The sequence below is a fragment of the Podarcis tiliguerta genome (assembly GCF_965153285.1).
Source record: "Podarcis tiliguerta genome assembly, chromosome: 7".
Lineage (NCBI taxonomy): Eukaryota > Metazoa > Chordata > Lepidosauria > Squamata > Lacertidae > Podarcis > Podarcis tiliguerta.
Window position 1 is genome coordinate 17,958,104 of NC_139540.1, and position 27,695 is coordinate 17,985,798.

The following is a 27,695-nucleotide window of genomic DNA, read 5'->3' on the forward strand; positions in this document are numbered from 1 at the left end:
CCTCAATCCCATTGTAACCATACGATGACTTGTTTTTAAGTAGCTTTCATTTACCCATTTAAATTACAAAACAGCATCTGCTCTGGCTATGTGACTCAGATTTCATTCATCAAAATGCTCAGGGATCATTATATTTGACTGGCAGCCCACTCAATCTATCACTCTTATGTCAGATGGTGGCTAGCAACTTTATACACCCATACATGCAAGGCACCCTTGCCTTCAAATATAATAACATTCTCCTTTGGAAACGCCCTTGTATTAAATTCATGCCTTTCTCTATGTCATGGTGGAAGCTTGCTTTCATCCCATACAAAAACTTACTAAACTTTCCAGTTGCATACCTTAAAGACTGTCTCCTTCTCCATGTCCCATCATTACTATTGTAGGACACTGTAAATCAGTGTAACTGCAGTGGCGTATAGGCTAGCAACTTTCCTACACTGGAGATAATGTATAAAACCAGCTGAGAATTGAAGTGGATTGTCAGATGTATTTGATCTGGCACTCTGCCGTTCTGGGCTGCAAGCATCCTTGTAGCTGCTTTCGTTTCCCGTATTTTTGTGATTAATTCCATTTGAATATAAACTGATTCATCATTTAGGGGAGAAAATAAGTTTTCATGCCACTTTATTGTTTCTCTGACATCGTTTTTGCCAGAGGCCATTTGGATGTCACAACAGAGACTATTTTCTCTTGAGTGGGATCATCTTCTTTAAAAAGGCAGAGAAACGGAGATCTGGATACCTCACCATTCAACAATGGGACTCAAGATTGTAGCCTGTTTTCATTTCATTCTTATAATGGTTACAAAAATCTATAGTGACAGAAACCAGGCTCAAACCAGAAGTACATCTGACTGTTGTTAAAAAGAGGGCTTTTTACATTTTGTGCATGTGTGTGTGTGTGTGTATACATAGAGGGAAATGTGACAGAAGGAAAACATCCAGAAAAAAAGGAAAATATTGATAGAAAGAAGAGGGTCTTATTGAGCAAATATAGTATATACTGTATTACAGGGCAGTAGGGTATATACATAGATCTTCCTCAACTTGATTTATCTGTCACAACAGCTCTGCAAGGCTGGTTATGGTAAGTGATATATAGAAGTTTCCCCAAGGACATATGATGATTTGAACCCATCACCCTGGTTGTCATTTGGTATTCTAACTGGTTATCTGTGATGTTTGTGTAGCTTAAAGTTAGCCTCTACAAATCACTTTCTCTTTCTTCCTTGAAGTTGAGGTGGGGGTCTTTCAGTGCAGCCTTTGGGGCTGAGAGCATCCTCACTTTGTATGCAATTTCTCTAGGAGTTGGTGTTTCTCATGGAAGGCTTAGAGAACAAACCAGCTGGGAAGCTAGTTAAGAACTTTGCTTGTCTTTCAAAGGAAGAGAACAGCAACAGGAAACTCCTGTCTCCTTTTTTAACTGGCAACCATGCACAAAATGAAGTTGTTGAAAGAAGATGTGCCTTTAATAATAATAATAATAATAATAATAATAATACCTTTATTGTCATTGTACAACCTGTGTACAATGAAATTAAACGAGCGTCCCCCCCCCCCCAAACACTCAATCTCTTATCAAACAACACACCACCTCGCAAGTCAATTTTGCTATGTTATTTTTCGTTCAACAGCCTAACAGCCCACGGATAGAAGCTATTTTTTAGCCTGTTGGCACGGCTGATTATACTTCTATATCTCCTGCCTGAGGGTAGAAGATTAAAGAGGTTATGGCCAGGGTATGAGTCATCCCCGAGAATTTTTCTCGCTCTCCTAAGGCAATGATCCCTTGCGATGTCATCTAGCGGACTCAAGGGACAGCCCATGATATCATGTGCTGTATTCACCACCCACTATAGAGACTTTCTGTCCATGGCTGTCAGGCCAGCATACCACACTGTGGTACAATATGAAAGGACACTTTCTATTGTGGACCAGTAAAAGGAGTTCATCAGTTGTTGTTTAACATTATTCTTTCGCAAGACCCTGAGGGAACTGAGTCTCTCTTGGGCCTTTCTGACCACCTGAGTTATGTTGATTTTCCAAGTGAGGTCCTCACTAAGGTAAACTCCCAGGAATTTATAGGAGGAGACTCTCTCCACAAAGCACCCCCCGATATACAACAGGGCAGGTTCCCCTCTCTTCCTCCGGAAGTCCAACACCATCTCCTTTGTCTTACTAATATTTCGGTGCAAGTTATTCTCTAAGCACCATGTAGATACTTTTTGAACCTCCCCCCTGTACACTGTTTCATCTCTGCCTGCAATTAGGCCCATTTAGGCCCCAATCCCCCACATTTTACATGTTTATGCCCTACACATGGGTAACAGGTCAACAGGGCTCGAATCTCAAAGCACATAACTGATGGGAGTTCCATTCATTCCTTGGGTCTCCCATTTCTAAGCCAAATAAACATGAATATTTAAACAATTCAAGATGCTGTCTAAAAAAAACATTATATGTTTGTGGTAACTCAATTTCTACCACATCCTTTTGCAACCTTTGTTTTCTCAAATGCTTACATGATACGCGTGAAGCAAAATATATAAAAATTATAAAAACACGTACTTAGAAAATGATTCATTATGTCTCTAATTTGCCCATCATTCAAAGCACTCTCTGAGAAACAATGTACTGCTGAGTTCCAAGAAAAGAAAGCTATTAAGGCATACTGTTGGATAACAGCGAGAGTCCCTACGCCTCCTTCACCCTCCATTAATGAATTATGAAAGACCCAGGCCAAAATTGGGAGAAGCATTGAGGAGAATGAAAGCAGATGGCAACACCAGCTTGCTTCCATCTCTGACCCCAGCAATCTGCAAAAGGACTGGGTATCAGAGTATCTCAGACCTCAGGAGGCAATTGGCAAGCAGGAACTTCAGCTGATCAAAGAAGCATCTCATATGGCATGGGTTTTTTTTCTCTCCCTGTGCCACTCTATTAAAAGTGCATGTTAGCAAAGTTTGTTTATTCACATCATACAGAGGTACCTTGGCCCTGGAGGAGTGTGATGTGTGGTGGCTACCTTCTCTACCTGTTCTTTCAACATGTTGAGGGGATTGTGTGAACTCCCCTTGAGCTGGTGAATCTGTTTCATTCTGAGGCTACATTCCCTTCTGGACAACTTTCCAGGGGCCACATAGCATTGGAAAGCAGAGCCAAAGGCAGAAGTGGACAGACCAAGAAATGTGAATTTATATCTAGACTAGCTTCGACACCCACCCACCCACACTCCTCTCTGTCATATATCCAGACAAGCAAGAATCGTTACCAGAGTTCAAGGTCACATTCTAGTTGGGCAAAACTATCCAAGAAGGATGCAAGCAGGATGAAGAAGGGAGTATGTGCTTAAGACCCCTAAGCTCAAGATTTGCATCCCTTCCCTTGAAAGATTGCCAATCTGAATATATATTGCTAAGAGAACTTAAACAAAGGCAGTAGAAGGAAATGCACAATAGCTAGTCCTAGCCTGATGGGTTGGCTTCAAGGTTTCACAACAGACCTGTAATTTAACAGCTAAACTTCTACAACAGGTAAACTAGAACATGTACCTGCAAATAAAAAATGATTCTTTTTATTTTTAAAAGCCTATAAAAGCAGAGACATCACCTTGCCAACAAAGATCCGTATAGTTAAAGCTATGGTTTTCCCAGTAGTGATGTATGGAAGTGAGAGCTGGACCATAAAGAAAGCTGATCGCCGAAGAATTGATGCTTTTGAATTCTGGTGCTAGAGGAGACTCTTGAGAGTCCCACGGACTGCAAGAAGATCAAACCTATCCATTCTGAAGGAAATCAGCCCTGAGTGCTCACTGGAAGGACAGATTGTGAAGCTGAGGCTCCAATACTTTGGCCACCTCATGAGAAGAGAAGACTCCCTGGAAAAGACCCTGATGTTGGGAAAGATTGAGGGCACAAGGAGAAGGGGACGACAGAGGACAAGATGGTTGGATGGTGTTCTCGAGGCTACCAGCATGAGTCTGACCAAGCTGCGGGAGGTGGTGGAGGACAGGGGTGCCTGGCGTGCTTTGGTCCATGGGGTCATGAAAAGTCGGACACGACTAAACGAATAAACAACACACAACAAATTTTGGGATATCAATGCACAATGGGATTTTGAGACACTGACAAAAAGCCAATGTCCCTACCCTGCCTTTCTGGCCCTCTGAGAGAAGCTCCTAATGTCATTAACTGGAAACAGAAGTTGTTCATTGCCCAACATTTGCGTTTGTCAAGTGTGCATCGTTGACAGGTGTGCTTCCAGGGAACTGCTGTTTGCCATATCCACAGTTGACATTTGAGGTACACACCTTATCTGCTGAAAGTGTGTGAAAGGTCTTTACAAAGATACCAAATGACTTTTTTTTAAAAAAAGTTTGATTTCTCATGGGTATTTTGTACTCCTATAGAGCAATCAACTATTTATTTCCTTACTTCATTTTCTCAAGGCACAAGAGAAGTGCCTAAGACTGAGCAGATGAAAGAGCCCTTGGGTTGTTGAAATTTGCTGTTGTACTAGTGCAGCAAAACACCATTGGAATGCAGGTGCTCAGCACAGTGAAATAGCTGTGTACAAGGCCTGAAACAACCAAGCAACCAAACACACTCAAGGTTTCTTTTGTTCCCTTGCTTATGGCTGTTTAAAATGCTGCCTTTTCTAGCTCTTTGCTTTTCCCCAATACAAACACATGAAGCTGCTTACACTGTGTCAGGCCACTGACCTAAATTGCACATTGCTATTTGCTGCAGCTGGTGAGAGCTGAACATCTTCTGAGGCAGGGATGCCCATCCATTGAAGATCTGTTTAGCTGGTCATGCCAGGAGCCTGTTACAACCTTCAGCAGGAAAAGTCCTCCCAAACCCATCTGACTAAATTTTCCCAGCCACTCTGGTGGCTTCCAGCAGATGCAATATTGTGATGAAACATTAAACATTAAAAACTTCCCTATACAGGACGGCCTTCAGATGTCTTCTAAAGGTTGTATAGTTACTTATCTCCTTGACAACTGATGGGAAGTGTTCAATAGGGTGGGCGCCACTGTCAAAAAAGAGATTACAGTGGTACCTCAGGTGACATACACTTCAGGTTACAGACTCCGCCAACCCAGAAATAGTACTTCGGGTTAAGAACTTTGGTTCAGGATGAGAACAGAAATTATGCTCCGGTGGTGCGGCAGCAGCAGGAGGCCTCATTAGCTAAAGGGGTGCTTCAGATTAAGAACAGTTTCAGGTTAAGAACGGACCTCCGGAACGAATTAAGTACTTAACCCGAGGTACCACTGTACTGAAAAGGCCCTCTGCCTGGTTCTTGTAACTTCGCTTCTTGCAGTGAGGGAACTGTCAGAAAGCCCTCAGTGCTGGACCTCAGTGTCTAGGCTGAATGTTGGGGGTGAAGATGCTCCTTCAGGTATACAGGGCCAAGGCCATTTAGGGCTTTAAAGGTCAGTACCAACACTTTGAATTGTGCTCGGACATGTACTGGGTGCCAATGTAGGTCTTTCAGGACCGGTGTTAGTATATGGTCCCGGCGGCCGCTCCTAGTCACCCGCCTACCTGCCACATTCTAGAATACAACTCCCATCACGCCCAACTGGAACGGACAATAGTAAACAAAGTTTTATTGGAGGGCACCAGGTTGGGGAATACTGTTCTAAGCTCTGCCCTTCCTGGTAACCCCCGCATCAACTCCCAAATAAGTTTTATTTGCCCTTGCTCAGGTTTAACCCCTGCCGCTGTTTGTCACTAGGTTTCAGACGCTGAGAAAATGCATCTACTGTGATCTAAATCCAGGACAGACTATGAAACTCTATTTGGATAACCAAGCTTCAGAGTACCAAGTGCATCTTTAATAGTTTTTTGAATATCTGCAAGTAACTTTCCACAGATGGTGTGGCATAGCGTTCATCATAATATTCCAATAGGAAGGTGACAAAGACATGGGTAATTATGATAATGGAAAGTATTAATAGTGAATCAATCAGAAAGGTCAGGTGTTGGTTGCCAAGAATAAATGGATTCAGCAGTTCTCTGGTGGACAAGCAGAAGTAGATTGTGATCCAACAGTCAAACACACACACACACACACACACACACACACACTTCCAAACAACAAAATATTCTAACCAACCATCTTCCAATTTGCTAGCAAGCACCACAGAGCAAATTTACACCTCAGTCATAAACATATTTACTCAGAAGAGGCCACACTAATCACTTTATATGAAAGAACTTGCATGTAAGTAGGCTTATTTATTTTATTTAGTTACTGTACTTTTACTCCACTTGTCATACTATTGTCTCCCCAATGAAGTGCACACCTTCTGTTCCCATTAAGGTGTTTCTGTGTTAGTTCCATAGATGCTGACATGGAGTTTAGAAAACCATTAGACATTGGTGGATGCAGATCAAACCTGGCAAAACATTGTGAAAATCTCAGATTCAGATCAGATTTGGAAGTGTCCCTTTGGTTTTGTTCAAATATGTAAGTCAATGATAAGATAACTTTCTCTCTCCTAGGGAGAAATTGACCCCCACCCACCCACGATCCCTAGGGCAACAGTGTGTGTGTGTGTGTGTGTGTGTGTGAGAGAGAGAGAGAGAGAGAGAGAGAGAGAGAGAGAGAGAGATTTTCCCCACCCCAGTCTTTCCTGAATATCCATGCACTTTTTTCTACCACTCCTCCCCACATAGAAGAGTCTGCTGGACATTATTAACATTTCTTGGTGCAATTAGGCCTTTGACATGGCTTGATGCAATATTGAGGAATGTGTATGAATTTTCTTGCTGGAGGAGAAGGGACTTACAGGATCTTTGCTCTAAAGTTTTTATGATAGAAAGGCAAGCTTTCTTTTTTCACAAAACATTTTTATTTGATTTTACAAATATAAATTAATAAGCATACCAAATACACATCCATGTAGAGAGATTACTCTGAATCTTGGGACTTCCTCTCATCCCCTCCAGGGGTCCTGTTGTCAACATTTTAAACTATGTATTATTTTGTAATCTATATTTTGTGTCTATCCATATTGTCCATAGGATTTGTTACACTACAAGTGAGATTAAAATCCCTTAAATGTTTCCATTTGCTTACGGTGGTCTCCCAAATAAATTATAAATTTTCCTCATTCTTTCTTGAATTTCTTGTCTTCTTTGTCAAGAAGTTGGTCAAGAAGTTTTTTTCCAGTCAGTTTTGCCATTTCATAATAGTCTAACAGCTTAGTTTGCCATTCCTCTCTGATAGGGACTCTTTCTTCTTTCCATCTCTCAGCTAGTAGCATCTGTGCTGCTATTGTCCCATACATAAAGAGTCTTTTCTGTTCCTTTGGAGAAAGACAAGCTCTTTGACAACCGGAGTGACTTTCCAAGACAATCTGAGGACTAGCTAGAATGGGGGAGGTGGCAAACAAATGGCAAGGAAGCTGGAATAGGCACAGATAATAATAATAATAATTTATTATTTATACCCCACCCATCTGGCTGGGTTTCCCCAGCCACTCTGGGCGGCTTCCAAAAGGATATTAAAATACTGTGATACATCAAACCTTAAAAGCTTCCCTAAACAGGGCTGCCTTCAGATGTCTTCTAAAAGTCTGGTAGTTGTTGTTCTCTTTGACATCTGGTGGGAGGGCGTTCCACAGGGAGGGTGCCACTACCGAGAAGGCCCTCTGCCTGGTTCCCTGTAACTTGGCTTCTCGCAGTGAGGGAACCGCAAGAAGGCCCTCGGTGCTGGACCTCAGTGTCCGGGTAGAACGATGGGGGTGGAGACGCTCCTTCAGGTATACTGGACCGAGGCCGAGAACAACACCTAAGTTTTTGCGGACTAACACAATGCTATATCTCAAAATATTGTCTAGCATCTGAGGCCATTCTATCTTTGACTATAATGTTTAGGACCTGAGAACTTTTGTCACAAGAGCTTCTTAAATGTCATACAAATAAGACTTTGAAGAAAAGTCTTCTCAACATCTGGCTCCAGAATAGCTGCAGTATAATCCTAGCAGATAACACAGTATCTCCTGGGTTCAGCGGAGCTTGGTGAATCGAAATTGCATCATGTACACACTATGGCATATTCTGTACAATGAACGCACACATCTGGCCCTCAGTCAGAGCTTCCTGCTGGTTTTGAGAGATAGCACTATCACTTGCCTGTATTCTGACATCGAGCTTGGTTCCTGCACATAGATGCAGACGCTTAAATGATCAGAATCATAACTTATCATGTTGGACCTTTTTGCGTTGAAATACCATTTCCAGGCCTTCTTGACCTCTACCAGCAAAGAGATGAGTGCATTCCTCATGAGTCACCTCATGAGCAGATGTGCTGGCCCAACCCACTCCTGGCCTGATGGGGAGACTTGTGAAGTCTAAGGCTTGAAACAGCACAATCATCAAGAGAGCTCATTGTCACACCTCTTCATTTTCTATTGCTATCCTTAGTAATCAAGACCCTGACAAGTTGGGTTTTTAAGTAGCTGTCCATTTGCCATCTCAACCTTTATTTAAAACTCTGGAGAGTATTTAATCATGGTGATTGACTTAATGGCTCTTGCCAAGTCATTTGTATCCTTGACCTGTACCCAGGGGATCAATAGGCTTTTTGGTCATGCCAAAAGCAAAATGACAACAAATGCATCTGCCAAGTGTTGTAGAAAGATGCTTCGTGCCAGAATTTGCACCCAAAATCTCATAAGCAAAGATTGCTGGAGAAAAGCAAGAATATGAGAAATGTTCAAATGTCACGTAATGGATATACTCAAGGCTACACAGACAGTCAGATAGAATGGGGGGGGGATTAGTTTATTTTATTAATGCCTTGTGATCAGCAGACAAACTCTTGATAAATTTGTGTGCATCCTTCTTTCATAAGGCCACACAATTGTGTGACCTGTGTCGACAGCCCCAGCCCCCAGGGATCATAAGGAAAGAATAAAGACTCTGACAACGTTATATGGAATTAAAATTAGGCCACAACTTTATTAAACTTCTGAATGTAGGAAGACCTTGGCTTAGGCCTTGGGCGTGTATCCCTCCCAGCCCCGCAGCTGGGGGGGAACTGAGACTCATCAGGGTAAATGGGATATGGGGGTGCTCTGCAACATGTAAGTGTAACAGGCAGCCAAGCTCATATCCCCGCATGCAGTGTATGGCCTTTCAGTGTATGGCCAGTGACACCCATATATATAACCCCTTTAATATGGGGATCCTGGAATCGCTGCCGTAGGGGGGTGAATCACCACTTCATGTCCGCCCATATAGGGAGAAAAAGACTAAAGGATTCTACCCAAGACAAAACCTGCCAATGCAGGAAAATTTCTTCCTGGTCCTTCAACAGCAACCAAAGACCGTAGCAGCACCCACTAAACAAGAAGAAAAAATTTAACCTGCAAACAAGAAACATTAAACAAAGGGAGGGTAGGGAGGGTGAATCTCCAGGACTGCTTGGCTATTTTCGGCTCCACCCCCCTATTTATAAATGGGGCTGGCCAAATAAACTGCATAAATCAGTCAGCTCCAAGATGCTACTGCTACAACAGTTGTCCATGTATAATGTATATACTGTGTGTGGGGTGTGTGTTTGTGGGTGTGTATAAAATCTTCTATAAGCCCTGATAACATATAATAAAAGGCCAGAATCATCTCATCAACCCAGATGCAGAGGATGAATCAAGAGTTTAGAAGGACATGGACCAAACAAAAACGATGTTGTATAGTCCTGCACCCAGAGAAGGTCACTTTGGTGCTGCTAATGCAGTGGTTTGACTTCACCCCTGGAGGTGCACTCCATTGTTTCTCAAGCAGATTTTTGCCAACAGCAATGGCACTTCTATTCCACCTTTCATTCAAGGAGCTCTAGGTGGTGTACATGGTTCTCCCCCTCTTTATTTAAGCCCCACAACAACCATGTGAGGTAGGTGAGGCTGAGAGGCAGTGACTGGCCCCAGTGAGCTTCATGGCTGTATGGGGATTTGAACTCTAGTCTCCCAGGCCCTAACTAGTGCACCACACTGGTTCTCCCAATAGATGCTGTTAACTATTTGTAAAACTGCACACAGTACTGTTTCTTTGCAAGGGAGGAAGATGAGGATAAAACCAAAACTTGGCCAGGCCCCCATGACCTCCCTCTCTTGGGCTTGCTGATCAAAAGGTTGGTGGTTCGAATCCCCGTGACGGGGTGAGCTCATGTTGCTCTGTCCCAGCACCTGCCAAACTAGCAGTTTGAAAGTATGCAAGTGCAAGTAGATAAATAGGTACCACTGTGGCGGGAAGGTAAACAGCATGTCCATGCTCTCTGGTTTCTGTCACAGTGTTCCATTGCCACAGAAGTAATTTAGTCATGCTGCCCACATGACCCGGAAAGCTGTCTGTGAACAAACCCTGGTTCCCTCCTCCTGAAAGCAAGATGAGCACCGCAACTCTATAGTCACCTTTGATTGGACTTAACCGTCCAGGGGTCTTTTACCTTTACCTTACATTACCTTCAGCCTCTCCCATAGAAATATTCGAGGGGGCTAAGCCCCCCAAAGTTGATGGGCATTGCCATTCAAATGGTGTGTGTGCCGTGTTATGTGATTGATTATGTGGGCAGGGCTTCCCCGTTTTATTTAAGTTGGCACTCCAGATCTTCCAGTAGCCCCAACAGGTCCAGTGGGTACCAGCTGTCAGATTGTTACTGAACGTTTCCCTCTCACATACTATACAAAATCTCACGCACCAAGGTAGACCTACATTCTGTGCCTAAGCACAACAGTCAGCAAACCCTGAAGACAGCATTGTGCTCTCTTTCAGGTACACACAGTCTCCTTTTATCTTGTTCACGATCCATTTCATTGCTCGTCGCGCAAGTCAAGGAGGACGCATGAGCCATGAACGTGTGTTTTTATTTTTATTTTCCACCACGGACACATCGGCTTCCCGCAATCACTTTTCACACATTGTGCTCTCTGAGAGACAGCTTGCATGCAAAAGAGACCTTGATCATTGTTAAATAACCGCAGCAAAAAATAAACAATAAAATAAAATGTTGCTTTCTCTGTAGCGGGAACACACGTCCCCCCCCCCCCCCCGTCACCCGCACCCGCCCAGAGCGGCATCCCCGGCCATGCAAATACTAGAAAGAAGCCGGTGGTTCTTCGTCAGCCGGTAGATGGCAGAAGTGCTCTTTCTCTGCCTATCCTTAACCCTTGCGAGCCGAACTAGACTGATGCTTTGCATTTTGCGATTCCGTCCCCCCCCCCCAGCCGCCCGCCCCCCCGCCCCGCCATCCTTTCCACAATCTCTCTCTTCTCTCTCCTTTCCCTCTATTTACATATTTTGTTGGCCACTTGCAAAATTAAGACTACCGCTCCTCGGATCTTGGGACCTAGTTTTCTGGAAGGTGGAGAAAGGGGGCGTGGAAATAAAGGGGCAAATGCGGGTGTGTGGGGAGATAAGGGAGCCGAAAGCAAAAGCAGCCTTGTGGGGAAAGGGCAGCCAAGAGGCGCGAGGCTTTATTTGTGTGTTTGCGCGCTGCGTAATTCACGCTGAGCCGCTTCGTCCCGCGCGCCCGTTTGCGCGCCGCGAGGCTTCTTTGCGCTCAGTTTCTTAAAACCCCATGCCCGACGTCTCCCGGAGGAACCTGCAAACTCCAAAAGCAACCAACATATGGGCTTGTGAATGGGGGTGGGGCGAAAGAAAAGGTGTCTACAGGAGCTGGCTCTTCCGCTCGTGTGCACGTGTGCGCGCGCGTGTGAATGCGCGCGTGCCGTTCGCGCAGTTACGCGTCGTGCGCTTCCACCAGGCTCGAACGCTTTGCGAGGCTGGCACCCTTCTGCAAAGCCCCGGCGCCTGCTTGCTCTTCGCTGTCGAAAAAGAGAGAAAGAGAAAGAGAGATGGAGAAGCAGCTGAATTAAGCTCCTGCTTGTTTGTTTCCTCGGGACTATTGTGGTTTGGTTTGGTTTGGTTTATATATATATAGAAAAGCAACAACCAGATGATTCTTTCTGACGACCAGCTTTTTTCCCTAAGCCAAAACAACAAAAAACATCAACAAGCATTCTCCCTTTAAAAAAAAAATCATCTGAAAGAGCGGGGAGAGAGAGAGAGAGAGAGGAGGAGAGGAAAGACGAAACGGAGCCTCAATAGCCACCGAGCGGCTGTGGAGAGTTTGGAGGCTAAAGCCCGCGCGTCTGGTCAATTTCGAGGCGCGCCTGGTCGATTTCGAAGCGCGCCGCAGCTCCTGAGATTTTTATAATATATATTGCATTGCTATTTTATTTTTTATCAGCAGAACGGGGCGGCTAGCGTTGGCTAGGCGCTCCAGGCAGCCCCGGGCTGCCTAGTATAGCTGAGCTGGCGGCAGGCGAGGAGCGGAGGCCCCCTTCCCTCGAGCTCGCCTGCGCCGAGAGCCTCGCTGCCCCCGTCGGAGAGATGGTTGAGTCCTCCTCGTCAAGGTTGCTGTGGTATCCCAGAAACACTGTTCACTCGGAGCTGTGACCGCGCACCATCAACACACACACACTCACACAGCTCCGCGCAAACTCCGCCACTGCGCCTTGGACCGAGGCAGGGGAGGAGGAGGAGGAGGAGGAAGAAGAGGAGGAAGGAGAGAAGGAGGGAGGGGGGCGCGACGAAGGCGAGCGGGCAGGCAGCTCCGGATCCGGGGAGGAAGCTCGCTCCGCTCCTCGCCGAAGAAGAACATGCAAAGGGTCTGCTGCTGCTGCTGCAAAGGGGCCACCTGGCCGAGCCAAGCCGCCGCCGCCGCCGCAGATCTGGGGCGAAGGGGATGTAGGAGATGCAGCCGCCCGGACTTGTGCATCTGGGGCAAGATCATGGGGATTAAAAGTGGATTTACCTTGGGGAACCTCGTCTTTTTCTGGATGCTCTCCTGTGTGAAAGGTAAGGGGCGCGGGGCAAAAAAAGGGGGGGAAGGAGCCCTCTTTTTGCCAATCACCACCATCGATCGCCCAGTGAAGGGAAGAGAGGGGGTACAGAAATATATAAATAAGCGTCGGTGGGGGGTTTGAGGAGAGAGAACTGTGTTTTTGCCAAGAAGGAGGGGTGTGTGTGTGTGTTGTGTGTGTGTGTGGTTATAGCTTTGTCCTTTCTCAAGGTTTCCCCATGATTACACTGATGGTTAGTCTTATGAATGTGGCTTTCTTGCTGGGGGTTGATGTTGCTGCTTTGCAAAATAAATGATCTCTGGAGAAAGCGAGGTGAGGAAGGAGGGGAGGGAGGAGGGGGGTTGGGGTGTTTTTAATATATATATATATATATATACCAGGCTCCCTCATCTGCGATAGGAAATGCAATTTGCTTGCCAAGGCTGGCGTTCAATGCAGTGACTGAAACTGGTGCCCAATAAATATTCTTGCAGTATGCTCAATCAGAGACGTGAGTTGGGTCCTACAGCCTCTTAAACGAGTGGATATTCCGACAGAATTACCGCTGGAGGATTCCTCTCCCCCTCTTTTTTCCCCTTTGCCTTGAGACTATTTTTTAGGAAAAGGGGGGGGGGAGAGCGACAAATATACAGAGAGATTACTTGATGTTCTTGCTTTTTTCCCTTCTTCTTCTTTTTTAAAAATGTGGTTTCCTTCTAGACAAACAAACAGATTTTGTCTGAGAAGCACACAGACAAATGTGTACCCATTTGCCTTGAATGAGATTCTTTTCCTTAATGCCGATAAAGACCCATTTCATAAGGAAAGTTGAGAGAGAGATTGATAAGGAAGACAGAAGGACTTTAGCCAACCATGACTATAGCTTGGCGTTTTGAAGGACTCAGCTTTATTATTCATTATTTAAAAAACAAAACCATAAAGCATCTTTGTGGGCAAGATCTGTCATGGAGTGCAAAGATTTAGCCTTCCCCCCTCCTCATTTTGATTTAATGAATGGAGGTGGGGTGCAGAAGGTTCTTGGGGTAAGCTTTTGGGAGATGTAGCAGAAGGGCTAGGCGTGAGAAGGGAGAATGGCATCCCATAAATTAGACTAGGATGGATGAATCGGTACTTTGGAGAGAGGCATGCTTTCAAATTGGGGGATCCTGATACAACCATTGCATGGCTAGAGGCAGATAGTGTATCTCTTCTTTGGAAATCCTTCTTGCAAGGAATCCATGCATCTCCCCTACAGAGAGAGAGAGAGAGAGAGAGAGAGAGAGAGAGAGAGAGATGAGGCTCCTTGGGAGTTTGAGGAATCTTCAGTTTGGAGTCTTCCATTCCCACTGGACAGTTTGGCTTGTTCTTTTCGGTTGAAAAGGAGCTTGCTTTCCCCCCTCTTCTCCTCTCCTCTCCTCTCCCCACCCCCGAAATTGAGCTGGGTCTTTTTTATGAAACACTTGATTGTCTTGATTCGCAGCTGGTTCAGTCCCCATTTGCATGGAGGGAGGGGTGAAGGGGAGGAAGGACCAGGATCATTCAGGGTTGCCTAGGGCTGCTGATGCTGGGGGGTAAGGGATTTACCTCATCCCCCTCCCTCCCCGCTCCAGCCTAGGCTGGGGAGGGAACATGCCTGGAATTTTAATGCACCTTCTAATTACAGAAAGCTTGTCCGGGTTTGTGGCCGTTGACGCAATCTGCTCCTCCACCATCCTTTGCCCAATTTCTTCTTCTTCGGAGAAATGGTTCAGTAGGGAGATCGAAGGACCGTTTATTTAGAAGGGGTGGGTGGGTTGATGTGTGTATGTGTGAATGTAGGTGTGTTGGGATGATGGGGGGGGAACCCTAATTAATAAACATTCTCCTATCTCTTTTGCCCTCCCATTTCCCTGTGCGTGACTTGCTTGCTTGAATAATACACAACAGAGATACACAACCCGTGTGTGATCTCTGGGGGCTGGGAGGAAACGCACACACTTCAGAGGATGGATATTCTGCTTAAATGGATGACACAGAGGAAGACCTGCCTTGTAACTATGGGTCGCATGGAGGCAGCATCCTACAGAAATTAATAGCACAGGTGGTTTTTCTGGTCTGTACTGCTAAGATATATGTGCACACCAATGCCAGGGAGCGATGGTTGGTGAGCAATTTTCAGGCGCTTGTTGAACCAAAGTGACACCTTTGGGAGAAGGGGGGGGGGGGAATACCACTGGACGCTGCACCTGTTCAGTGGCAAACACAGGGCAGGTTTGCATATGCACAGTCATCACTTGATGACTGCCGCCTCAAGGGATGACTGGCAATGTGTGAATAAGACATCACAATTCCCGTACCACAGACAGTCAGGAACGAACACGTCACATGGTGTCAAACATCATGCTTTTCAATGGACTCATTTCACTTCCTACATGGGAAGTTCTCCATCACTGAGTAATGAGAAATCGTGTGAGGTGCATGAGTGCGTATTTATGAGTCCATGTGCAGCCTAGGTGGAGTCCTTTGTGGGATTACACCACCTCAAAGGAGATGGGGTGAGAAGGTTTTTGAAAATAGACTTGAAAACGAAGTACAGAACGAAAGTTTGAAGGAATTGCTACTTTTAATTGACAGGTGGTGATGGTGGGAATGTTTTGGTGTAATTAAGCAGAGGGCAAAGAAACAAGGGGAACAATTGGTTAGCACATCCAGTGAAAAGGACAAGCAGCAATAGGTTTAGGCTACAGGGAGGCACATATATCTGCTACTACTAACACTACTAGCAGTAGTAGCAGCAGCAGGAGCAGTGTGAACAGTGATGCAGCTCGGTGATTTTAGACAGGCAGCATGCTGGAGCGAGGCTTCAGATATCCTTGTGTATTACATCAGTTTGTGAAGCACACAAAATTTATTTTATTTTTCCACCCTACCATTGCATGCTTCCGTATACCTGAGCAACAAAGAAACTTGAAGCGGTTAGCCAAACCTGATATATATATATATATATATATATATATATATGCAGGTTTTGGTGTCCTCGGGTGTCTTCCCGTGTAAAAGTTGGGGTGTCTAGGCGACGTTTCGACGAGGTCTCACTCGTCATCTTCAGGCTGGTGCTTTCGGCTTCTTGTTACTGGAACAGAGCAGGATCTCAGTGTTTGAGTTCCTATAAATACTGTTGAGGAGGTGTGGTGTATAGCCTCCAATGTTCTGGGCAGAGAGGAGGTTCCCAGGCTAGTGTGCCTTTTCTTCTTTTGTTCCTTAATTACTTGAGGGATATCTTGAGTGATTTCTTGAGTGATTTCCTGAATCCCACTTAGGTGGGTCATTAGGTGTGGATTAGTTGCTAAAGCCTTCGTGTCTTGAACTCTTGAACTTTGTGAAGAGTTTTTCTGAGAAGATGGCTGTACTGCACTTGGTTGTGCTCTGGCTTGGCTTCGTGTATAGGGGCGAGCTGTGGTTTTGTGGCCTGTGCCAGCCAGATCTGTGTAGGGATTGCAGGGGGGTGCAGCATCCGGAGGTGCCACCCTGGTTTGGCTACTGGATGGTGTCTGCCATCACCAATCAACCACACCAGACCCAAACCCAGACCCTCTCCACAGATAAATTACAGACACCATCCAGTAGCCAAACCAGGGTGGCACCTCCGGATGCTGCACCCCCCTGCAATCCCTACACAGATCTGGCTGGCACAGGCCACAAAACCACAGCTCGCCCCTATACACGAAGCCAAGCCAGAGCACAACCAAGTGCAGTACAGCCATCTTCTCAGAAAAACTCTTCACAAAGTTCAAGAGTTCAAGACACGAAGGCTTTAGCAACTAATCCACACCTAATGACCCACCTAAGTGGGATTCAGGAAATCACTCAAGAAATCACTCAAGATATCCCTCAAGTAATTAAGGAACAAAAGAAGAAAAGGCACACTAGCCTGGGAACCTCCTCTCTGCCCAGAACATTGGAGGCTATACACCACACCTCCTCAACAGTATTTATAGGAACTCAAACACTGAGATCCTGCTCTGTTCCAGTAACAAGAAGCCGAAAGCACCAGCCTGAAGATGACGAGTGAGACCTCGTCGAAACGTCGCCTAGACACCCCAACTTTTACACGGGAAGACACCCGAGGACACCAAAACCTGCATTCCTGTACCCGTGAAAATCTACGAAAGCATATATATATATATATATATATATCTATCTATCTACAAGAATGAAATGTAGGTTGCTTCTGCTGCCCTGGATGCTAAACAGAAATGCATTAACCTTGTTATAAGCACATTTTTTTTGTGACAGAAAAGAATCAAGTATATTTTAAAGTCAGAATGATACAGTGAGTCTCTGTAGCCACATATGTGCACAGCCAGCCATCTCCTGACTTTAAAATGTTTTTTTGAAATAAGAAAGAAGGGATGTGGTGGCGACCAGAATGAGTCTCGTTGGGCCCTGGAATGTTCATGCCAGCCCAGGCACTGATGCTGGGCCTGTTTGCCTTTTCCCCCATCACCAACTGGGGGTGGTCAGTGTGGAGCTACCTCAGCTTTAGAGCTTTGGGCTTCAGCCCTGAGGTCCAGCTTTAGTTTCATTTCAGTGGGGTTGACTACCTAGTAAGGAAGCATAAGATTGCAGTATGATTTCAATTCATTATACCATTAATATTTGAAGCAGAGTTCAATTCTTCACAAAAGAATAACGGTCAAGAGGCAGTCAGATAATGGTGCCAAACCTTAATGAATGAAAGGTAGGGCAAAGCTGTGTGGCTGTATAAAGGCTTTGTTAAATTAAGTAAATGGGTCCAACTCTGGTGTAGCTATGACATGTGACTTTCTGATCCCATCCCACCATGTGCTTTCTGAGTCCCATCCAGACACTGGCTTAAAATTCACTGTGTATACTGTTGTTGGCTTCAGCAGGAAGCAGATGGGACCCTAAAGGGTGCCCCACAAGCACCTTATACTGTTTTGCTGGACCGTGCATGGATATGACTATTAAACATGGTTCTTTAGGCATGCCATCCCAACCCATTGCAGCTGTGATTGAGTTCTTTGTCTAGCCTTTGACGTACAGTCCCTGCAGTCAGAAAAAGATGACCTTTCATAAGTTTGATTTATGTACTTATTATGCAAAGAGGGTCTTCACCTACCTTTTGTGTTCCCTGATAATATAGGACATTGGAAAGGGAGACTGGACATTTAAAACTGAAGGAGGTGAAGCAAAGAGGACTCCAAAGGCCTGAGCTTCATCATGTGGTTTCCCCCTCATAACCTTCTGCTTCCCTTCTACCTTGTTGGTCATGTCTATGGTCCCAATGAGCCCTCAATGGTCCCATTGGAACCAAAGTTCCATTTTAGAACAAATGATTTCCATGCGGAAAAATCTAGTTCAATCTTTAGCATCTCCAGCTAATAAGATATCAGATACTAGGGGGAGGTCCACTTGAGAAGTTTGTGAGCTACTGGTCTCCAGAAAGTGCAGAGTTAGATGGACCAATATTCTGGCTGAGTATAGGGTTGCATCTTGGATTCAGTCTGCAAAAGTGATCTCATATTACAGATGGGAAACCTGCGGCCTTCCAAAAACTGTGAGACTTGTTTCCATCAGCCCTAGCTAGCATAACTTTAAAAGAGGGTTAGACAAATTCATAGAGGATAAGGCTATATTGCCTACCAGCCATAATGGCTATGCTCTGCCTCCATGGATGAAGGCAGTATCTTTCTGAATTCCAGTTGCTTAAAACTACAGGAGAGGGGAGTGCTCTTGTGCTTGGGTCCTACTAGTGGGATTCCTGCAGTCATCTGGTTGGCTACTGTGATAGCAGGAGGCTGGACTAGATGGACCATTGGCCTGATCTAGCAGGCTCATCTTATGTCCTTATGTTAGAATGGCCAATGGTCACATATGACAGACGTTCCAGTCGAGTAATGTTTGGGTGTCCACCACCTTGCCCATATGTATATTCGTCAAACTAGAAACATCTTCTTTCTGACTGAACTGAATGAAATGTCTTTTAACATGGTCACTGCATCCTACAAGCTGAGCTGAAGAAAGTGGCAGATCTCTGCACTGCAGGCTAAATCTGGTTTAATAGTTCTGTATCCTTTTTCAGGGACTCTTAGCAGCTGCAGTTCTGTGTGACCAAAGCTAAGGGTCTCTAAGCAGCTGAGATAGCAGTGGAGCATTCTGCTCTTAATCTCAGGGTCATGGATTTGGGCCTCATGTTGGGCAAAAGATTCCATCTTTGCAGGGGGTTGGACTAGATGACCCTCATGCCCCCTTCCATGCTCTACAATTCTATGATTCTAAAAGAAATTTCCAAGATTCCTTTGGAAATACCCTGACAGTTAAAGTGATGCAAAACCAATTCGCTTTGTAGTAAAGATCTGTCCCAGTTCAGTTTTGAGAATACTAGTGTGTGGGATTTGCTATTTATGAATCTTTATTTCAGCTGGACTCTCATGTCTCCACAATTATCATTCCAAGCCTTTAGTTTTCCCAATTGGTAATAATGGTGATGTTTGGCGGCTGAAGATCCCAAATCCTTGTTAATTGTATTTCCTTCAAAGGATGTGGCATTTGGGGGTGCCATCAAATCCATCAACTTCATGATAATGGCTTGGAGCGCCATTGAATGGTTTTTAGACCATGATTTTAACAAGTAGGAATCAATAACATTTAACAGTGGTGATGAAGTCTGTGTTTGCGGTTGGCCTTTATTGGTTGGCCTAAGCTCTAAAGCCTTAACACACTCCACAGGAGGACACTAGAAGAATTTTTCTGTGTGTCTATGGAAAGGCAGACATAACGACACAATGATATAGACAGTTCTGTATGCATATTTTATATCTCTCTTCGTTGCCTTCAAGACTGCATCGCTTCAGCCCTGCTTCAATGGCATGACAGTGAGAAGGGCTGTTACCCAAAAATGTCAATCAGTGTGGGTGCAAGAGGATTAAAAAGAATATTAAATATGTCAGAAATGGTAAGAAAAGGGGGGGGAGAGAACATTGCAAGTGAATCACAATATAGAGAAGGGACAAACAAGCTTGCAAAATAGATATTCTTGTCCTTCAACAAATAAAATAAAATCTTCCAGGAGAAGGCTTATACAGGCCTTGATTTAGCTAGGCAACCTTTCCTGTCTGTCTATACTCCAAGAGGGGCATGGATGCTCCCCAAATAATGTCTGGGAGCTCAGTATTACTGAATTCCTATTCATGATGTGGGAGACTCTGTCTTTGCTATCAGTGTATGGTTATTTTCACCTGCCTTACAGCACTGAGAGCCTTCATATGGGAACTGCTTCCAGGATTCTGTAAGAGGGATTCAGTTGCATAGTAGAACTTTTGGGTATTCACATTTAAAGTGGATTGAAGCCACTCTGTTACTGTACAGTGGTACCTCGGGTTACATACTCTTCAGGTTACCTACGCTTCAGGTTACAGACTCTGCTAACCCAGAAATATTACCTCAGGTTAAGAACTTTGCTTCAGGATGAGAACAGAAATCGTGCAGCAGCAGCAGGAGGCCCCATTAGCTAAAGTGGTGCTTCAGGTTAAGAACAGTTTTAGGTTAAGAACCGACCTCCAGAACGAATTAAGTTCTTAACCCGAAGTACCACTGTAGTGCAATAAATCTACTTTTTATTAAAAAGAAAGACAAGAAAAGAAAAGCATTCTTTGGAAAATGACAGGGAAATGCATTGTAAAGTGTGGAATGAATGAATGACTAATGGGAAAACCCCACAAGCAAATCAGGACAAACACTCATTGTCGTATAACTGCCCAATAAATAAATCAGAACGAATGCTCAATAAAGACTGGATATAATCCAATCTTCATGCAAGCTTTGTGCAAGCAACTCACTATGAAAGCTCAATAAATAGGTCATTGGCAGGGTCCTATGTATTTGCTATCAGAGGTTGGCTGTTTCTACCTGCCTTGCCTGACTCCACAACCCTGAGAGCTTCCATAAGGGAGCTTTGGTGGAGGGGATTGTCTGACATTTTGGTTTGTGGTATAAAATATAGGGGGGTTGCTAGGTCCTAATGATATCAGCTTTGGATATGAAGTAATTGGATATTGTTACTTGACCTTTATACTCATGAAATGTCACCGCATGTTACATTTGCTGTTGTTTATTTGTGCGTGTGTTTTGTTGCAATTATCCTATACTTTTTGCCATGCATAAGTATTTTCAATAAAAAAAATGTAAGCCACATTGCACACATACAGTAGATGCATTGACTATGACTATGTGCCTATGCACATGTTATGAAAAACCACTAGAGCATATGATTGGTTAGGAATAATTCCAACTGAACTATGAAGAAGTATCTTATAATTTAATCCTATTCAATATGCGAAAGAGAATGGATGAATCAGGACTGTGAGAGTTGGGCAGAGGATGACACTTCCCCCAGTTGCTTTTCAACCAGGGAGGAGATGTCGTCACGAGGTGTCATCACAATGTAGCATAATGCTAACAGGTCTGAATGAAATATTTCACATGGAATTGCCAATTATTACATTTATGGGTCATTGCTTGTGTGTAGGATAGAGGCAATTTTACTATATGGTCACTCTAACTCAGTTGGTGCTTAAAATCTCTTTTTTGGTTTTTTTGTGATTGTTGGGATATTTTTAATAAAATAAATAGATCAGAAGTCTTTTGAGCCCTATCCGTGTCCCTTTTAAAAGTTGTCCTCTTTTTAGAAACAATTGAGTTGTCAAATTATTTTAGTCCCTCAGGTTCCTTTTGATTGGAGCCACTGAGACTCCTTTAGAACCACGCGCTCTACTAGGAGTTTATTTTCAAAGTTACTATGCCAGGGACATTCAGTTTTTCTCCATTGAGAACAAGGAGCATCTAATAAAACTTCTAGTAATCAGATGAGACAAGACTGAACTTTCCTTGCCAAAAGAATCCCCATTGTACATTATTGCAGCATCATGTTCCTTGACCATTTTCTGATTCATCAGTTAATGGTATTTGTGCATTACATCTGGTGCTGATTTTAAACATTTCCCTTTAAATGGCACACAGAGAGATACACAGTAAAATAGTGATTTATTCGTTCACTTTCTGAATACATCCTATCCTTCAATGGCTAGTTGCTATTTTGAGAGAAGCTGGGAATGACTGCTTCAGTCTGTTGCCTAAAATGACTGATACTTCCATACTGTTTCCTAGCAAGGCTGGAGACTTGTTACAGTTGTAATGGAACTGAATTCAACCCATGGTGATGTGAACAGGGAAATAATATAGGAGGCCACACAACTCAGAAATCAAATTGCCACGTATGTGGTGAAGTTGTCACATTGGCAAGATATGGCATCAATACATATTTTTAAATAATTTATAGGGACCAAAATTACTTCTAACTGCTCAGTCCATGAAACAAAGACTTCAGATTAAATGAACACAGATATCACCACCCTATAGATCTTAATGAGCGAATTGTTTAAGCACCATGGACAGCAGATCTTTTGTTACTGCTTGAGCCTGGACATCAGGCAGTGTTTGCCTTGAAAAATTTATTTAGTCTTTTGAAATGAAAACCAACTCAAGTAATGCTTGATATCCATTTCACCAAAGTAGCCTTCCCTCAGAAAGTGTGCTAGGACTTCTGCATTGCTGAGTATAACATTTGTGATTCTGGTTTCAGGGAAGCACATAAGTTCACTAAGTAAGCACTGCTGCTCTGCAACCATCAGGCAATCCCAAGAGGCACATACAAGCCCCATTTAAAAAGGATGGAGGTAACAGAACAGCGGTAGGTACAGTCAAGAGCCATTAAACTTGAGTGGAGTTTTGCTGTTGACTTTGGTGATCTATGGAGTGTACATAGCTTGGTAAAGAAAGCATATAGCTGGCAATTAGAAACTATTATGCATTCCTATATCATGCACCTAAGCATGTGGAGAGAAGCTTATTAAATTTAATGCAATGGAAATAAAATAATGAAAACTTCATTTAATGTCTATAGGGCCACAGAGAGCCTACACTTCTTTAAAAATTCTTGGCAGGACATGAGCAGTATTACTGCCAGGTTTCCACCTGTTTTCTTTTTTTAAAAAAATGTTTTTGATTTTAAAAATGGTTCTGCAATAAAATGTCCTGTAGTAAGTAATGAAGCTGCTGTACTGTGAAGCTCCTTTAAGGCTTGTATTGTAACTGTTTCCAAGTTTAATTACATTAATGGAATTCATTTCTTTTTCATATGAGCTGAAAGAGCCTGGAAATCTTGTAACAATATCAAGGAAAAAACCTTAAAAAATGAATGGAGAGGAAAGGCAGAAGCCTGTTTGGGTCTGTTCTTCTCAAAGCCCAGGGTGAACAAAATATTCACATTGTGCAATACAACCACCCCATAATAGTCTTTGAGTCCATGTGAAGCATTTACCTCGGACAGGGAAAGTTTTAGATGCAAATCTCCATTCAGCCTTGAAAGTTAAAAATGTTCAAATGCTCAGTTTCAGTACTTGGGAACATCACTGGGCCTTGGGGGTCCCTTGACTCGTATGAGCTGAGTATGTGCCCTTCATAACCAACATTATTTCCCTGTGGTTAGAGAAATGGCAGGAGATCAGTAGGAGAAGGCAAGCTAGCAAGGAATCTTTCCCATTATTAATGATCTCCTAGAGCGAAGGTATCTGCCTTCTACATAGTCAATTCCTTAGTGCACCCCATTCAGTATTGTCTACAGAGTACTGGCAGTGGCTCTTTCAAGTTTCAGAAAGGAGACTTTCCCAGCCCTTACCTGGAGATGCCAGGGTTGAACCTGGAACTTTCTGGATGTATCTGCTCTGCCAATACAATCTCTGATGCTGCATCAACACACTGCAGGGGGCCAGAAGAGACTACTCCCAAATGCCACGAGGAACCGTATTTTTCCGTGTATAAGACGATTTTTTTATTATTAAAAAAATGTAAAAAAGGGGGGTCATCTTATACACAGATAGTGCATGGGGAGTGGGCAATTGGTGGCAGCTGTGAGCAGGAGATTGTCAGTGGCGATTGGGCGGGTGATTAGTGGCTGTGGCAAGGCCTGCTGGCAATTGGCGGTGGCTGGTGGCTGGCAGCGAGCGGGCAGATGATTGTTGGCTTCAGCAAGGCATGGGACTGGTGGTGGCCAGGCAGGTGAGCGATTGTCGACAACACCCCCCCCCAAAAAAGCTTAACAACTTTGGGCAACCTCCCCCCATTTCCTTAATTTAGGGTCCCCCCAAATAGGGGCCGTCTTATACACGGGGGGTGTTATATACAGAAAAATACAGTATATTGCATGGATTTTAATTTCCCCACATGTGCTCTGTTCACAGCTCCTATGTGTTATAGTGATGTTGTGGTTAGAATGTGGAGACCCATGGGAATCAAATACCCATGCTGCTTTAAAACCCACATGGAGGCTTTAAGCCAGTCTGTTCAACCCTACCTTACAGGGTTGTTGTGAGAATAAAATATTGCTGAAGAGAATCAGCATTATTGATCGCCTTAGAGAAAGTGGGGATGCTACTTTGAGGACAGGGTGTTGAATTAGATGGGCCTTTGTTCTGATCCATCAGACCAGTGAGCAAGATATTGGTTCACCTGCCCAATGCACCTGTTTCTTCTTTAGAGAGCACAGTGGAAAAGGAATGGCGACTGGTGTAAGTTGAACTTTTCCCATTGACTGTAGTGGAGCTGAGATCTCACACAGCCGTGTACATGACTTATTAACATGGTTGGCAACTAGACAACTTCGCCAGGGCAAAGGGTCTGGGTCTGCGTGACAGCAAAGATGAAACCTTTTCCTCTATGGCCTGCACAATGGACACTGATGTTTGTGTGTTTGTGTGTGTGTGTGTTGTAGCATTTATGTCTCCCTTTGACACCACAAGCTAAATCCAAAAGAAGTGCAGCCATTCATAATATAACAGGGGTCGTTGCCCTGTTTGTGAAATGACTTCTGCTTGTGCAATGGAACTCTCTTCCCACTGCAACATCATCTGTTCTGGGAGTATCCGCAACCCTCTGGAGAAACTTTGGGAAAGGGTGCAGAGCATACATGAGGAGAGGTAAGGAAGGGGAAGTTCCATTTTACAAGCAGAAGTTCCATTGGAACATGTTTTGCTATAGGGGCTTATTAGAAAGTGTTATGGACTTCCCATCACCTATATGTTGAAGATCCATTGCCATTCAGCTTTCATCTCCCAACACAACCCTTCAGTTAGGGCAGCAGGGTTATTTATGGTGCTCAGTCCTTGCCTGGTCTCAATATGAACATGGGAGTTGCATGGCAATGTCAGGTTCTTTTGCTCTACAATTGCTGAAAGGCATTCTGCAATGGTTAAGCCAACTCAGAGCTGGCCCTACCAGTAGACAGAGTGAGGAAGGCAGCAGATGTTTGTGGGTCGTAAGGAGCACTGAGCTCAATCTGCCACACATATTGCCCTGTGCTCCCAAAGCTAGTCTGCTGCTCTCAGGATGTTGTTGCATCACCAGTGTTGAAATAATTCCCTACTGTCATCTGTTCACCAATAGCCCTATTTCCACTATATGGTTCCAAGCATCATCATACCACTTTTAACAGTCACAACATCCCCCAAAGAATCATGGGAACTGTTGTTGATTAAGGTTGCTAAGAGTTGTTAGGAGGTGCCTATTCCCCTCACGGACCTACAGTTCCCAGAGTTCTCTGGAGAAAGGGATTGATTGTTCACCCACTTTGAGAATTGTAACTCTTTGAGTAGAACAGAGGTCTCCGAACAACTCTCAGCGCCCTTAACCAATTACAATTCCCAGGATTCTTTGGATTCTACAGTTCCCAGGATTCTACAATTCCCAGTGACTCTTTGAAGTGGTATGAAGATGCTTTAAATGTATAGTGCAGATGGGGCCAAAATGTCTTAGGCCATCCCTGCTATTCATAAATTCTTTTTCTCCCCATTTCAACAACAAAGTATGAGCTCTCTGTAATTGCTACACATTATTTTGTTAACACAAATTCAGACTAATTGCATCGTGATGCATTTATGACAGTAATGGTGGTGGGAGGAGGAATATAAAAAGGAATGAGATCAGTTTTTATTATTAAGCACTTACAGATAGTTGTACCTTGATGGAGAATTTGGCAGAATCCCATGGCAATGGCGGGGAGTGACAGTGGCGGGGGGAGGGGGAGATCCTAGAAGTTTAAGGTTTCTGGCTCATCTCTAAATCAGAAGCAGCTGAACAGATTTAAATATTTTGTGTAAACAAATTTGCATCCAGGCTGGTAATCTGTGTGCCAGCTTTCCGTCTGACATTTTCTGAAATGATGGAAATACTAAGCCCCCAATGCTAAATGGAATTCATAATAGAAATGCTGACAGACCGTAATTACCTGTATTGTGATTCTGCTGAATGATTCTCTGTCTATCTCATCTTTTATGTTGAAGTGCAACATATAAATCCTAAGAATGGGGAAAATTTATGGTGGGAACATTATATATCGATGTATCATAGCAGTGCAATGGTCTAAAGGTCTTGTTCAAAGTGGACAGTTAGCAACAATGAAATGCATAGTCCTGAAACATATCTGCATATTTCATAGTATTAGCTATGGGACAGCATGATTTTATGGGAACATCACCTATCCTGATGAAAGAAGATAACTAAGTTGTTTTCTTTCCAGTCGGTGGAATTTAATAGAGTGGAGTCAGTGGAATTGCTTGGAGAGTAGGATATTTTTAAAAAAGAGGGAAATCATTTTTACTTAGTAGTCACAATTCAAGCTATGTTGGTCTCCACTAGTACCAAACCTCTTTGGACGTGTCTTGAAATAGCCCTGTAATGATTCCCCTTGATTCTCTGTTACAAGTGTTTGGGGATTTTTTTCAGCTGGAACTTAGTTCTGGTACCTCTCAGGTGCCATTATAAGAGAACAAAGGAGGAGTTCATGGTGAGTTCCGGCACCTATTTTTCTATACTATCGTTGTATACTACTTCGACAGTTAAAGGCAGTATGGTTCTGTATACTAGTTGCTGGGAATCAAGAGTGGGAGATTACTATTATATTCATGGATAGTCTTTGTTATTTCTTTTGGTCAACATTATCACCTCACTTTAGTTTGATGAAAAGGGGAGAAATAAAGGTGGCTACCATCAGTTTAGTAATGGCACTTCACTCTGCTTCTCCAGATGACCTCACATTGTGTTTTCAAAAGAAGAAGTTAAGGACTGTATCCATTCCCAGGTCCTAGGTCATACCTGGATTTCAGAGCAATATAATAGCCCTTCATTTTGCTACACCATGGAAGTGTTTTCTGCTTTCAACCATATCCTGTACACAGATGTTGGGAAGATTTTTATTTTTTTTTGAAAGGTAGTATAGAAAATGATGGAATAAATAAAATGAACAGTTGCTGGGCAGCCTGATGCTACCGATGTTCATACAAGTTCCCAAGTAGGTGTGACAAATGGTTATCCCTTTTTTAAAAAGTAGATGGATGACCACAATACACACACCCACACACCCTTTATTTAGCAAACATTGTTTTCTGATTGTGAAATCATGAGTGGAGAAGTATCATTTCCTTTCAAAATTCAGCCATACAGCCAACCCATTTCCCCAGCCACAGAATACCTTGCCTCAAGCGGGGTATCTCACTGCTGCAGTTGTCAAGCTTCAGATGAGATGTAGCTGACCATGTCCGGATACAAGAGATTCACTGGCACTTCTCATATGGCTATTGTTATCTGGCTCATTCTCCTGGCTAAAGTCCAGCTTGGGAAATTGCATTTCTTCCTATCTAAATTCCATAAGCTGCATATGCTGGAGAACATTCATTACTTCCAGTAGTAATCTTCAGAGGGGTGTTGCTTGCCTT

The 27,695-nt window shown here is 43.8% G+C and overlaps 1 protein-coding gene across 4 annotated transcripts in view; it reads left to right on the forward strand.

The window, feature by feature from the left end:
* The first annotated feature begins 12,084 nt into the window (after positions 1-12,084).
* CSMD3 (CUB and Sushi multiple domains 3) overlaps positions 12,085-27,695 on the forward strand; it is a 568,382-nt gene continuing 552,771 nt past the window's right edge. For 2 of the 4 annotated variants that reach the window (XM_083450330.1, XM_083450331.1), the window contains exon 1: positions 12,091-12,883. In XM_083450330.1, coding sequence (XP_083306456.1) covers positions 12,685-12,883 — 199 coding nt within the window. In that variant the 5' untranslated portion in view covers positions 12,091-12,684. Of the gene's footprint in view, positions 12,884-27,695 lie in introns of all 4 variants that reach the window. The other 2 variants (XR_014513736.1, XM_083450329.1) reach the window with 2 other exon arrangements.